The 12,142-nt window shown below is 46.7% G+C and overlaps 1 protein-coding gene across 1 annotated transcript; it reads left to right on the top strand.

Moving 5' to 3' along the window:
- The first annotated feature begins 7,519 nt into the window (after window positions 1–7,519).
- Gp1ba (glycoprotein Ib platelet subunit alpha) lies at window positions 7,520–10,567 on the top strand. The gene is made up of 2 exons (XM_052196966.1): window positions 7,520–7,831; window positions 8,018–10,567. The coding sequence occupies exon 2, from the start codon at window positions 8,024–8,026 to the stop codon at window positions 10,124–10,126; it is 2,103 nt and encodes a 700-aa protein (XP_052052926.1). The 5' UTR covers window positions 7,520–7,831; window positions 8,018–8,023; the 3' UTR covers window positions 10,127–10,567.
- Window positions 10,568–12,142: the final 1,575 nt, after the last annotated feature.

Below are 12,142 nucleotides of genomic sequence, written 5' to 3'. Positions count from 1 at the left end.
TTATACAGTAACTAATCTGGCCCAGAGAGAGCAAAGTACAGTTCTCCTCCTGGACTTGACCCAGAGTTAAAGCCAAGAGAAGCACAGAAAGCTCTGCTGAGACTGCTCCTGTTCAGAGTCCAGAGAGACCTCAAGTAGATCTCAAGACTCAGCTTAATTAGTGACTCAGCCATGCAAACACCTGCTGGAAATATTTCACTTCACACACTTTTATTCGGACTCAGAATTGATCCCTTAAATTCCACTGTCCCCCACTTCTTTCCTTCCTCTCTCCGCCCCGCCTCCTGCTCCTCTCTCTCTTTTAGATAGGGTCTGATATTTTGCCCAGGCTACTTTCCAGCTCCTGGTTTCAATGATCTTTCTGCCTCAGATAGCTGGGGAGTGTGGTGAGAAAGAGGAAGAGGAAAAATAACACCAGGGAAAATACACTTAAAAACTAAAGTCCTAAGTAGTCTTAAGCTGATAAAGGAGACTAGCCATTTATTTTATTTATTTATTTATTTATTTATTTATTTATTTATTTATTTATTTATTTATTTGGTTTTTCAAGACAGGGTTTCTCTGTGTAGCCCTGGCTGTCCTGGAACTCACTCTATAGACCAGGCTGGCCTTGAACTCAGAAATCTGCCTGCCTCTGCCTCCCAAGTGCTGGGATTAAAGGCGTGAGCCACCACTGCCTGGCTGAGACTAACCATTTATAACCATGCCTGGTGATGTTTCTAGAAAATCCAGCACTCTAGAGGCCCAGGCAGAAAGATCATCTGTAACTCCAGATCCAGGGGATCTTGGGCCCTCTTTTGGCCTCAGAGGGCTCCTGAACATGTGACTGATATAGGTTCACACATATGCATAAATAAAAAGAATAAAATAAAAGCTAGCTATGCCTAAACCTACCAGGGAGCTGGAGAACCAAGCCAACAGCAAAGTTCCTTCATGGTTTCTGCTTCAAATTCCTGTTTCAGCCCCTGATGAATTATCTCAGTGATGAACTGTGACCTGGAAGTATAAGCCAAATTAATCTTTTCCTCTCCTAGGTGGCTTTTGGTTAGAACCAACAGAGATGTTTTCTTACAGCAACAGAGGCAGAAAGCTTGAGAGTTGTAAGCTATATGGGCTACATTAAAACTCTAAGAAAGGGAAGGAAGAAAGGAGAAAGGAGGAAAGGAAGGAGAGAGAGAAAAAAGAGAGCAGGAGAAGGAGAGGATTACAGTAACAAAGATGAAGCTACAACAACCCCAAATGGATTAGCCCAAGGAACTCCAGGCCAAGACATCATGTAGCCCAGGCTGGCCTAAAGCTCTCATATAGGCCAGGATGACTATGCCTGGCTCATGACTGAATTTTTCTCCAAACTAAGAATTTTTTTTTAAATGTATGTGAGTACACTGTCACTGTCTTCAGACACACCGGAAGAGGGCATGGGTTCCCATTACAGATGGTTATGAGTCACCCTGTGATTGCTGGGAATTGAACTCAGAACCTCTGGAAGAGCAGTCATCTCTCCAGCCCAAGTAAGAATCTTTTTTTAAAATCTTTTTTGGATTACTTATTTTATGTGTATGAATGTTCTGTCTGCACATACACATGAGCGTACTTGATGCATGTGGAAGTCAAAAGAGAGTGTCTGATTCCTCTGGAACGGGAGATATAGATGGTTGTGAGCTACCATTCAGTGCTATTCATCAAACCCAGGTCTTCTGCAAGAGCAACAAGTGCTCTTCACCCTCTCTCTAGTCCGACCTCCTCATCTGTTTTTGAGACTTCATGTATGCCAGACTGGCTTCAACCAAGGATAGCTTTCAACTCCTGGTCTTTCCCCTGCCCCCACTGCCCTCCCAACCCCCCCACCCCCCCACCTCCCCCACTCCACCCCACCCCTGGCTGGGATTATATATAAGGGCTCTGTGCGCGCCAGGAAGGCTCTCTACCAAAGGAACTACTTTCTAGGCCCTCACATAATGTTTTCCAAGTGCTGAAAAAGCAAACGAGAACAGAACAGAACTGCTGACATAGAATCCTATTTCCAGCAAGAGTATTCTCAAGGAATGAAGTGAAATTAATAAAAAAAAAAAAACCAGACCCTAAAATGTTGATTATTTTGTCTGTTCGTTTTTATTGTTTGTTTGTTCTCTTGAGACAGGGTCTCCTTATGTCCTGGACCTCACTATGTAAAGCAGGCTGGCTTTGAATTCACAGAGATATGCCTGCCTCTGCCTCCAGTACTGGAACTAAAGGTGTGCTTCACCATGCCTGGCCATCCTCCATTCTTCTGGTTTGCTTGTTTGTTTGTTTAAGACAGGATTTCACTGTGTAGTCTTGGCTGTCCTGGAATTCACTCTGTAAACAAGGCTGGACTCCAGAGATTCACCTTCCTCTGTCTCCTAAACACTGGAATTAAAGGCATGTGCCACCATAGCCTGGTCTGATGTTTTTCTAAATATATCTAAGAGAATATACTAAGCACTATGGGCACTATGTAAAATCTTCAAAGGGCTGAAATGCCAATAAGTAGAAAAGCTGACATCCTTCTACAATGGGTAGAAGTAGAGAAAGAATTAGCAACAGTAATGCTGTGAGCCATGATCTAAGGGGTTGGTAGAGAGTGCTCTACAGGAACAGGAAGGACGGAATGGAGGGACCTTGCTTACCTCACCAGGGCTATCTCTGCAAACATGACTGCATATGTCCCACTTCACGGTGGCATTCCCTCCTAAGCTCAGGAACCAGGTACTAGGGCTCTTAGTCCACGAGGCTTGCACGTGCTTGCCAGTGCAAAAGGAAGAAAATGAAGGGCATAGGGACTGATGATTTTGTTTAGGTTTTCTTTTTGGGTTTTGAGGCAGGGTCTCACCATAGCCCCGGCTGGCCTGAAACTCACCCTGTAGACCTGGCTGGCCTCAAATTCACAGAGATCCTCCTGCCACTTTGAGCATCATACATGCATGTGGTACACACACATGTGCAAGCAAAGCACCTTTATACATAACATGAAATACATTTAAATTTTTTAAAAAAGAAAACAACCAAAAAAAAATATGAGTTCACAGCTAGCCTGGACTTGTGAGATCCCTACTTCAAATAAAAAGTCCCAAGGGAACTAGAGAGGTTGCTCAGTGGTCAACAGTGTGACAGTGTGTGCTATTCTTGCAGAGGACACTTCCATTCCATTCCCAACATGACTCAATAAAGAAACTATCAGCTGCTGGGCGGTGGTGGCGCACGCCTGTGATTCCAGAACTCTGGGAGGCAGAGGCAGGTGGATTTCTGAGTTCAAGGCCAGCCTGGTCTACAGAGTAAATTCCATGACAGCCAGGGCTACACAGAGAAACCCTGTCTCCAAAAAACCAAATCCAAAAAAAAAACAAAAAACAAACAAATAAAAAAAAAAACAAAAAAAAACTATCAGTTTTATTCAAATTTATATATAGAATCAAAAAATTTATATCAAAATCTTAGTAAGAGCCAGGTGTGGTGGCATATGCTGGCACCACCATGTCCCAACTCTTAGGAGGTAGGAGTACATAGATCCTTATGAGTTCATGACCAGCCTAGCCTAATACCAAATTCTAGGACAGCCAAGGGTACATAGTAAAGCTCTGTCTAAAAAAAGGAAAAAAAAAAACTTTTAAAATGTTCACTTTAAAAATTTTTTATGTGCATTGATATTTTACAGGGACTACAAAACATTCCAGGCTAGCTAGTATTATATAATAAGACTTCATGGGACTGGAGAGATGGCTTAGTGGTTAAGAGCACCGACTGCTCTTCCAAAGGTCCTGAGTTCAAATCCTAGCAACCACATGGTGGCTCACAACCACTGTAACAAGATCTTGGAGTGTCTGAAGACAGCTAGAGTGTACTTACACACAAATAAATAAGTCTTTAAAAAAAAAAAAAAGACTTCAGGTCTCAAAAGCAAGAAAACAGCCTGGGAGATTACTCAGCTCTTAACAACACTGGTTGCTATTGCAGAGAAACCATGTTTAATTCCCAGCACCCACGGGACAGCTCACAACTGTCTGTAACTCCCAGTCCCAAAGGACCTCCAAGCCTTTGGAAGCTGGAAGAGAGGTCCATCACCTGGAGCTGAGGTGAGCACTTGTGAGCTGCCCGCCACGGATTCTGAGAACTGAATCCCAGTCCTCTTCAAGAGCAGTGGCGCTCTTACAAGCTAGGCTGTCTGTCCAGGGTTAGGGGTGAATGAGGTAAACCAAGACAGGCAGTACTGTACACGCCCACGGACACCACCGTTCTTCTCCAGGCCAGAAGCCACTGCTCACCTCCTCCAAGTTGCCAGTCCCTGGTGTCTTCCGCTCACTTCACATAGCATGCCTGGGTCCAGCAAGCTGGCCAGCATAGAAACAGATGGGATGGTAGCATTCCTAACAGCGAGACTCTGAGTGACACATCTCTAGGTCCCAGATGTGGAGGTTTGGACAAGTGAAGAAAGCATAAATGGGTATCAAAATGTCTCCCTGAGTTTGTTTGATCCCTGGATCTCACATGAAGATGGAAGAAGAGAAGTGATTCTTCACAGCTGTGCTCTGACTCTACATGTGTTCTGTGACATGTGGGCACATGCATACACAACACATACACAGATATAATAACTATACATAGTTAAAAGTATAAATGTAATAATAAATTTGAACATCTAAGTGAAATAGAGCATTCTATTAGGAATATAAATCAGCAGTGGTGGTGCACACCTTTAATCCCAGCACTTGGGAAGGCAGAAGCAGGTGGATTTCTGAGTTCGAGGCCAGCCTGGTCTATAGAGTGAGTTCCAGGACAGCCAGGACTACACAGAGAAACCCTGTCTTGAAAAACAAAAAACAAAAACAAAACAAAACAAAAGGAATATAAATCAGGGCTGGCAAGATGGTCTATCAAGCAAAAGGAATTTGCCAATAAACCTGGTGACCCAAGTGTGATTTTCCTGGGACCTACACGGTGGAAAGAGGGTTGTCCCTCCCACAAATTGTTTCTACACAGGTGTTGTGGTATGTGTACTCTTACCTTTATACAATAAAAAAATGAAAATGTCATCAATCAATTACCCACTGTTTCTGTACTTGTGCACTAAGGGAGGAAACCTATCTTACTTCATGACCAAAGCCAGGATCCTGGTACAGAAAACTGACCCGAGTAAAGTAAAATACAGGACCACTTGGGTACAGACAACATGAGCCTCTTTCATGTTTAGAAATTTCTTTAACTTTGTATCTTTAAAGAAACAAAACATGCATCCTATTTCAGAAGCTGAAAATAACCAAACTTTGCCTTCCTGGGCTCTCTTGGCAGTCGGGTCACAGGCATAAGACCAACCACTCACATCCAGGTTCGCCTTCGTTCCTAAGCACAGAGAAAGAGGGACAGTGTGGAGTCTCTGCAGCGCTAGAGGTTGTGGGACAGTATCTGGCTCAGTGGCTGGGCAGAGGCAATTTTCAGTGACTTGGTCATGCACCATGGGCAGCTATGCTCACCAGACTGGTTCTACAGCATGGTTCTGGGCACTGTTCCTAGTCATGTAATTCCATGTCTGGCTTTTCTACCCAGAAAGTCTTTGAGGTAGCCAATGTTTTCATTTGGGGATTGAGGCAGAATCTTATTATGTAGTTCAGGCTGGCCTCAAACTCATGTAGCCCAAACCAACCTCATTTTAGCAATCCTCCTGCTTCACCTCCTCACAGTTGCTTGCATTACAAGTATGGACCACCATATACAGTGTTTTAAAGGTAGGGTATTGCTATTTTACCCAGGCTGGAGTCGAACTCCCACCTCAGCCTACAAATTAACCAAGGCTACTGTCATGTAGATCACTGCCTGGGTCTAGCCAATGTTTTTTATTTATTTATTTTATAAAAGTTGGGATTAAAGATGTGCAGCATTGCATCTGGCCCAGGTAATGTATCCCTTTCCTGTGGTTTATATCTGAAAACAGCAACATAGTAGCGAAAGCATCTTCAAAGGTTCACTATGATAGCTTCCACCAATGCAACCTTCTGTCTTATCTCCTGATACTAAGTTGTTCCATGTAGCAAATTGTCTAAGTGGCAAGTCTGTAAATTAGCTGCATCTGGCTTGTGTCTACCCAGTGTCCAGTCAGCAGTGAGCAGAGAGGCAGGCTCATGTACAGGATGCCCTTCTGGGAAGGTAGGAGCTTTAATCATTAGATGGGGCAGTAGTCCCACAGACATGATGACTGCCTTTCTGTAACAGACAACTGACCCAGGCTCGCAAAATCAAAAGTTTCCAGAGGAATGAATTTTGAGCTAGAACTTGCCAGATATGTAAGAGTCAGGAATAAGACAACGAGTGAAAATTCAGTATGAGAGAGAATAATCAGAAAAGGGCAAAGCACTGAACAGGGCTGAGCAGGTAGGTGGGCGTTTCATCTCTTGAAGGCCCCTGAAGGCCTTGCTTAGGTGCTTCAGATTGCCTCCTGAGAGCTGTCAGGAGGCCCTGGTGAGTTCTAGCAGCTGACAGATTGGCAAATTTGCAGTTTTCCCATGGGAAACAGAAAGGAAGTTAGAAATTTCGGAGACCAACCAGAAGGCTACTGCAGCAAAGAAGATAGTGCCTTGGACTGGGGAGTGGGACATGGAAGGATGTGAAAGAGACCAGAGTTAGAATCGGGAGGACTTGAGAGCAGGGTGGTAAGGTAGAAGGAGTATCAGGAAGTGTTTAAAAAGACCAGGTAACAGAGTAGTCACGGACAACAGAGGAGGAAAAGCTATTTTTTGTGGGACTTCTTTCTTGTTTGCTTTAAGGTCTCAGCATACAGCTCAGGAAGGCCCTGAACACATGATCTTCCTGATTCGGCCTTTCATGGGTTGATATTAGACAGTCCTGTGCCTCCGTGGCCAGCAGATGAAGCTATTTGCATAATGAACTCGATTAATATGAGTCTTGGATGTTATTTTGATTTTTTTAATGAGAAGGGTCTTCTTTTGTAGACCAAGCTGGCTTCAAACTCATGACCTTCCTGTCAGAACCCTCAATGATGTTTCTCTACTTGAAGAAAATGTAAGAAGAGAACTCCAAGTGACAATCTGATGTCCAGTATTTAGGCCTCAGGAAATGGATCTAGACTAGAGATAAAAACTTAAGTCTAGGGCAGAAGTGGTGATTAAAGGCATAGCAAAGTATATCCCAGGCACCCATGGGGTTATGTTACAAAAACCTATGAATACTCTGGAAGCAGGTTTACTACTCCAGAAAGCTAAAAAAGAAGAGGAAGTCAGAGGAGTCTGAGGAGGACCAACCACACAGGCGAGAGAGAAGCCAAGAAAATGAGTGCCGCCTGTCACACCCCCAAGAAGGAATAGTCTTGAGTATGGAGGCTGCAAAATAGTTTAGAGAACACCAGTCACGTGACCAGGGGGAGCAGAATAGAATGCCAGCAGTTCCCAGGTTGGGGAGGGGCTCAGCTTAGGGTAGGAGAGGTGGCAGTGGACTGTAGGGAAGCAGTGGAGGAGGACTGGACATCTCTAAGAACTGCTACGGAGAAGAGGTAGCATGCCAAGGGGCTTGGGAATGCTGGCGGTTGGCGGCTGCAGTCTCTAGATCTCTCCAGGGTGGAAGGAAAGTGAGACTGTAAAACCTAAAGGAGGGCTTTGGGGAAAGCTGTGGAGAGAGGCGATAAGAGTCTGTGCCCCCGAGGGAGACTGCTCCCTGGGTCCCAGGAGCTGATTACCAGGCTGTCATTTCCTCCCCATCTCTATCTCCTTCCTGCTCCTGGCCTGGCTCTCCTTGGAGCTGGTAGAGAGAAGGACCGAGTCATACCCTGGAAGAAGCTCTGTGCCTTCAGAGGTCTTTCTGCCTGACTGTAAGCTGGGGCTGGGATCAGGGGTGGGGGAGGATCTAAGGAGGGAATAAGAACCGAGGACTGGAGGCAGGGGTGGAAGAGGAGAGAAAGTCTGGGAGGTGTGGACGCTGTTCTAGATGGGATCCTGAGAACTACAGTGGCAAAGGGCTAGAACCTGGGAAAATGATGGCATCCCTTTGCCCACAGGTTCATATGGCTCTCCTCATCTTGCTGTTCCTGCTGCCAAGTCCCTTACATTCCCAGCCCACTTGCACCATCTCCAAAGTGACCAGCCTGCTGGAGGCAAACTGTGAGAACAAGAAACTGACAGCACTGCCTGCAGACCTGCCAGCAGATACAGGCATCCTCCACCTGGGCGAGAACCAACTGGGTGCCTTCTCCACAGCATCCCTGGTGCAGCTCACTCAGCTTACTCACCTGTACCTGGATAGATGTGAGCTGACCAACCTGCAGACCGATGCTAAACTGTTAAAGCTGGAAACCCTGGACTTATCCCACAATAAGCTTCAGAGCCTGCCCTCCCTAGGACGGGCACTGCCTGCACTCACTACTCTAGATGTCTCCTTCAACAAGTTGGGCTCACTGTCTCCTGGTGCCCTGGAAGGCCTAAGCCAACTCCATGAGCTCTACTTGCAGAACAATGATCTTAAGAGTCTGCCCCCTGGGCTCTTGGTGCCCACAAGCAAGCTGAAGAAACTCAATCTGGCCAACAACAAATTGCGTGAGCTGCCCCCCGGGCTCCTCCATGGGCTGGAGGATCTTGACACCCTCTACCTTCAAGGGAACTGGCTGCGCACAGTCCCAAAGGGTTTCTTTGGGACCCTCCTCCTGCCTTTTGTGTTTCTCCATGCCAACACCTGGTATTGTGATTGTGAAATCCTCTACTTGCGCCACTGGCTCCAGGAAAATTCCAACAATGTCTACTTATGGAAGGAGGGTGTGGACGTCAAGGCCATGACTCCTAACGTGGCCAGTGTACGATGTTCCAATTTGGGACATGCACCTGTCTACTCCTACCCGGGGAAGGGCTGCCCTACTAATGGTGGTGACACAGACTACGATGACTATGATGATGTCCCTGATGTCCCTGCCACAAGAACTGAGGTCAAGTTCTCTAACACTAAAGCTCATCCTACCCACTGGAGCCTACTCTCCACAGCACCTTCTACTTCTCAAGACAGCCAAAGGATTTCTTTGCCTCCAACCCATGAACCCACTAAGAAACAATCTACATTCACCCACACACAGATCCCAGGTTTCACCACACTCCCAGACACCATGGAATCTAATACAACCTTCTACAGTTTAAAACTCAACACTGTACTCACCAGCGCCCCAAGCACCCTAAAGCCCACCTCCACCCAGGTTACCCCAGAGCCCAATATCCAGCCAATGCTTACCACCTCCATCCTGACTACTCCAAAGCCCAGCACCACCCCAGTCCCCACTACTGCCACCCTGACTACCCTAGAGCCCAGCACCACCCCAGTCCCCACTACTGCCACCCTGACTACCCCAGAGCCCAGCACCACCCCAGTACCCACTACTGCCACCCTGACTACCCCAGAGTCCAGCACCACCCCAGCACCCACTACTGCCACCCTGACTACCCCAGAGCCCGGTACCACCCCAGCACCCACTACTGCCATCCTGACTACCCCAGAGCCCGGTACCACCCCAAATACTCTAGTGTCCACTATCTCCCCAGTGCTCACTACCACCCTGGATACTCCAGAGTCCACCCCAACTGAGACTATTTCAAAACAATTTTTTACCACAGACCTTACTTTACTCCCTACCTTAGAATCTACCACAACAATCCCAGAGTGGAACAGCTTCCCAAATTTCCAAGAGGTGGCTCAAGCAAGTTCTGACCCTTCTGAAAGCAATCCTTCCCTTGATTCTGACTTGTGCTGCCTCCTCCCCCTGGGCTTCTATGTTCTGGGTGTCCTCTGGCTCCTATTTGCCTCTGTGGTCCTCATCTTGTTGCTGACCTGGATCTGGCATGGGACACCACACAGTATGGATGTGGACCAATCTACTGCACTGGCCACAAGCACACACACCACATGCCTGGAGGTGCAGAGGGCACGGCAAATAACTATGCCCCGGGCCTGGCTGCTCTTCCTACAAGGATCACTCCCTACTTTCCGGTCTAGCCTCTTCCTGTGGGTAAGGTCTAATGGGCGTGTGGGGCCTCTGGTAGCAGGACGGAGACCCTCAGCTCTGAGTCAGGATCGTGGTCAGGACCTGTTGGGCACAGTGGGCATTAGGTACTCAGGCCATAGTCTGTGACAGTGAGTGGAGATCCTAAGACTTCATTGGACTTTACTAGGATCTAGCTGGGATGGGAGGTTGAGACCATTACAAGACATCCTATTCATTTCTTATCTGAAGCCCCCTCTTTACATCTAGGCACCCAACTCCAGACCTCACAAATCAAGAGAGGTGATATAACCGGGTGGTCACAGGACCATCCTCCCTATGCTGCTTAGAACATTGCTGGGCTGGCTACATGGTCACTGCTACCACCTTGTGGGGGGAAAAAGCTAGAAAAAGCAAAGAGAAGCGGAGCATGGCTCCCATTCGATCACACTTGGAAGAAACATGGAAAGCCATCAACCAGGACGGGAGCACTATCCCTAAGAATCAGGAGTATTTTTTTCCCTGTTTAACACTTTCTGGTTTTCTACAAGTGTTATCATTTGTATAATAAAAATATTTTTTAAAAGAAAATGTAGCTTTTGGGGGGAAACGGGAATGGCGGAAACATCTGTTACAAGAATTCTCAAAGTCCTAACTGCTACCATCCTGATCCCAAATACCCACCCAACGAAGCTCGAGTTATAGCTGAGGGTGGGCAGCAGGACGCCTCCACTTGAATGATCCGTCTCCTGGAGGGTTGGTCTACCAACCAGGCTGCCTCAAGTATCAACTCTAGAATAGAAAATGTTCTGGTGCTGAGAGGCAGAGCTAAAGGCTGCCTGCCTGCAGCAGAGGTGGGTATGTTCCTCACATGCATAGCCTTTAGATCACGACTCTCCTTGCTGCCCAGGTCAGTGGCACTGGGAAGGGGTATGGCAACCTGTTGGGTTTGGCTGTAGTCTTATGTCTCCTGCTTTCAAAGCTGGATGTAATGGCATCTTTCTCTCTCCCAAAATTTCACGATTCTCACAGCAAGGCCTTCTTCTATACCTCATTTTAGTTCAATTCACAACTTGGGAGGCCCAGATAAGGGAAGGAAGGTTGTACTTTTCTGGGTCTACACAATGCCCTTCTCCAGATGGTTCTAGATCTTCCTGTGAACCTGACTGAATCTCTTCCCTGCCATGAACTCTTCCAAGTAGAAGACAAATCTTAGAGGTTAGCCATCAAAGACTTCTTGACAGACTTCACCTACCAGTCCAGCTTCATCTCGCACGATACTGCATATCTGAACCATTACACGTTCACTGTGCCAGCAGCAGTCCTCTTCGGAGCCCATCCTCACTATAGCTAAGAGTTCGGCCTCCTTCTCAGCCTAGCTCACTGCTACTGTGAAGTGTCCCTCCTAAGCCGGGCTGGGTGTAGTCTACTGCTATAGCCATTTCCAAATATCCCCACCTTCTTGCTGGACTTTTAACTCCTTAAGTAAAGGTGCAGGCTTCAACTGTCTCCTTGGATGGCCCAGGACATAGTGTGCATGTGAGGATTAAGGAAAGTAGCAGCAGAGGCACCAGGATGCTGCACTACCATCTTTTTGGGGTAAGGCTCTGCCAAGGGTACAGCTCCGCACCTGCTGCCTGCCTGTTCTCTGGCTGGCATACAGCCCTCAGGCTGCCTAGCACTTCTCCTGGTTTGACCTTTCCATAGTCCTTTATACTCCAAGAAGTTTGTAGGATCTTTGAGAGTCTGGGAATCGCACTTCTTAAAAAAACGGATGAAAAAAAATCACTTTCCCTAATCAAGCCAGTTTCTGATCAATATTCTTTTAGCCAAAATCCTTGGGTTTGACTCACGTATGTCCCCTCAAGAGCTCTAGCCCACACAAGTCCAGGGGTTTCCTTTGCTGTTGTTCTGTTTTTTTCAAGACAGGGTTTCTCTCTGTGTCCCTGGCTGTCCTGGAATTCACTTTGTAGTCTAGGCTGGTCTTGAACTCAAATCTACCTCCTGGGTGCTGGGAGAAAAAGCGTACACCACTATGCCCTGCTTGCTTAAATTTAGACTTGCTATCCTTTCTCTCTTTATGCCGATAAGGCAGATCCCAGAGGTTTTTCCTGAGAACTGTGATGTAATTTGGAAGTCAGCTGCATTTTGGGTCAAATGGCTTGC

Source organism: Apodemus sylvaticus, chromosome 10 (assembly GCF_947179515.1).
Source record: "Apodemus sylvaticus chromosome 10, mApoSyl1.1, whole genome shotgun sequence".
NCBI lineage: Eukaryota > Metazoa > Chordata > Mammalia > Rodentia > Muridae > Apodemus > Apodemus sylvaticus.
This window is presented reverse-complemented; position numbering and strand designations above follow the sequence as displayed.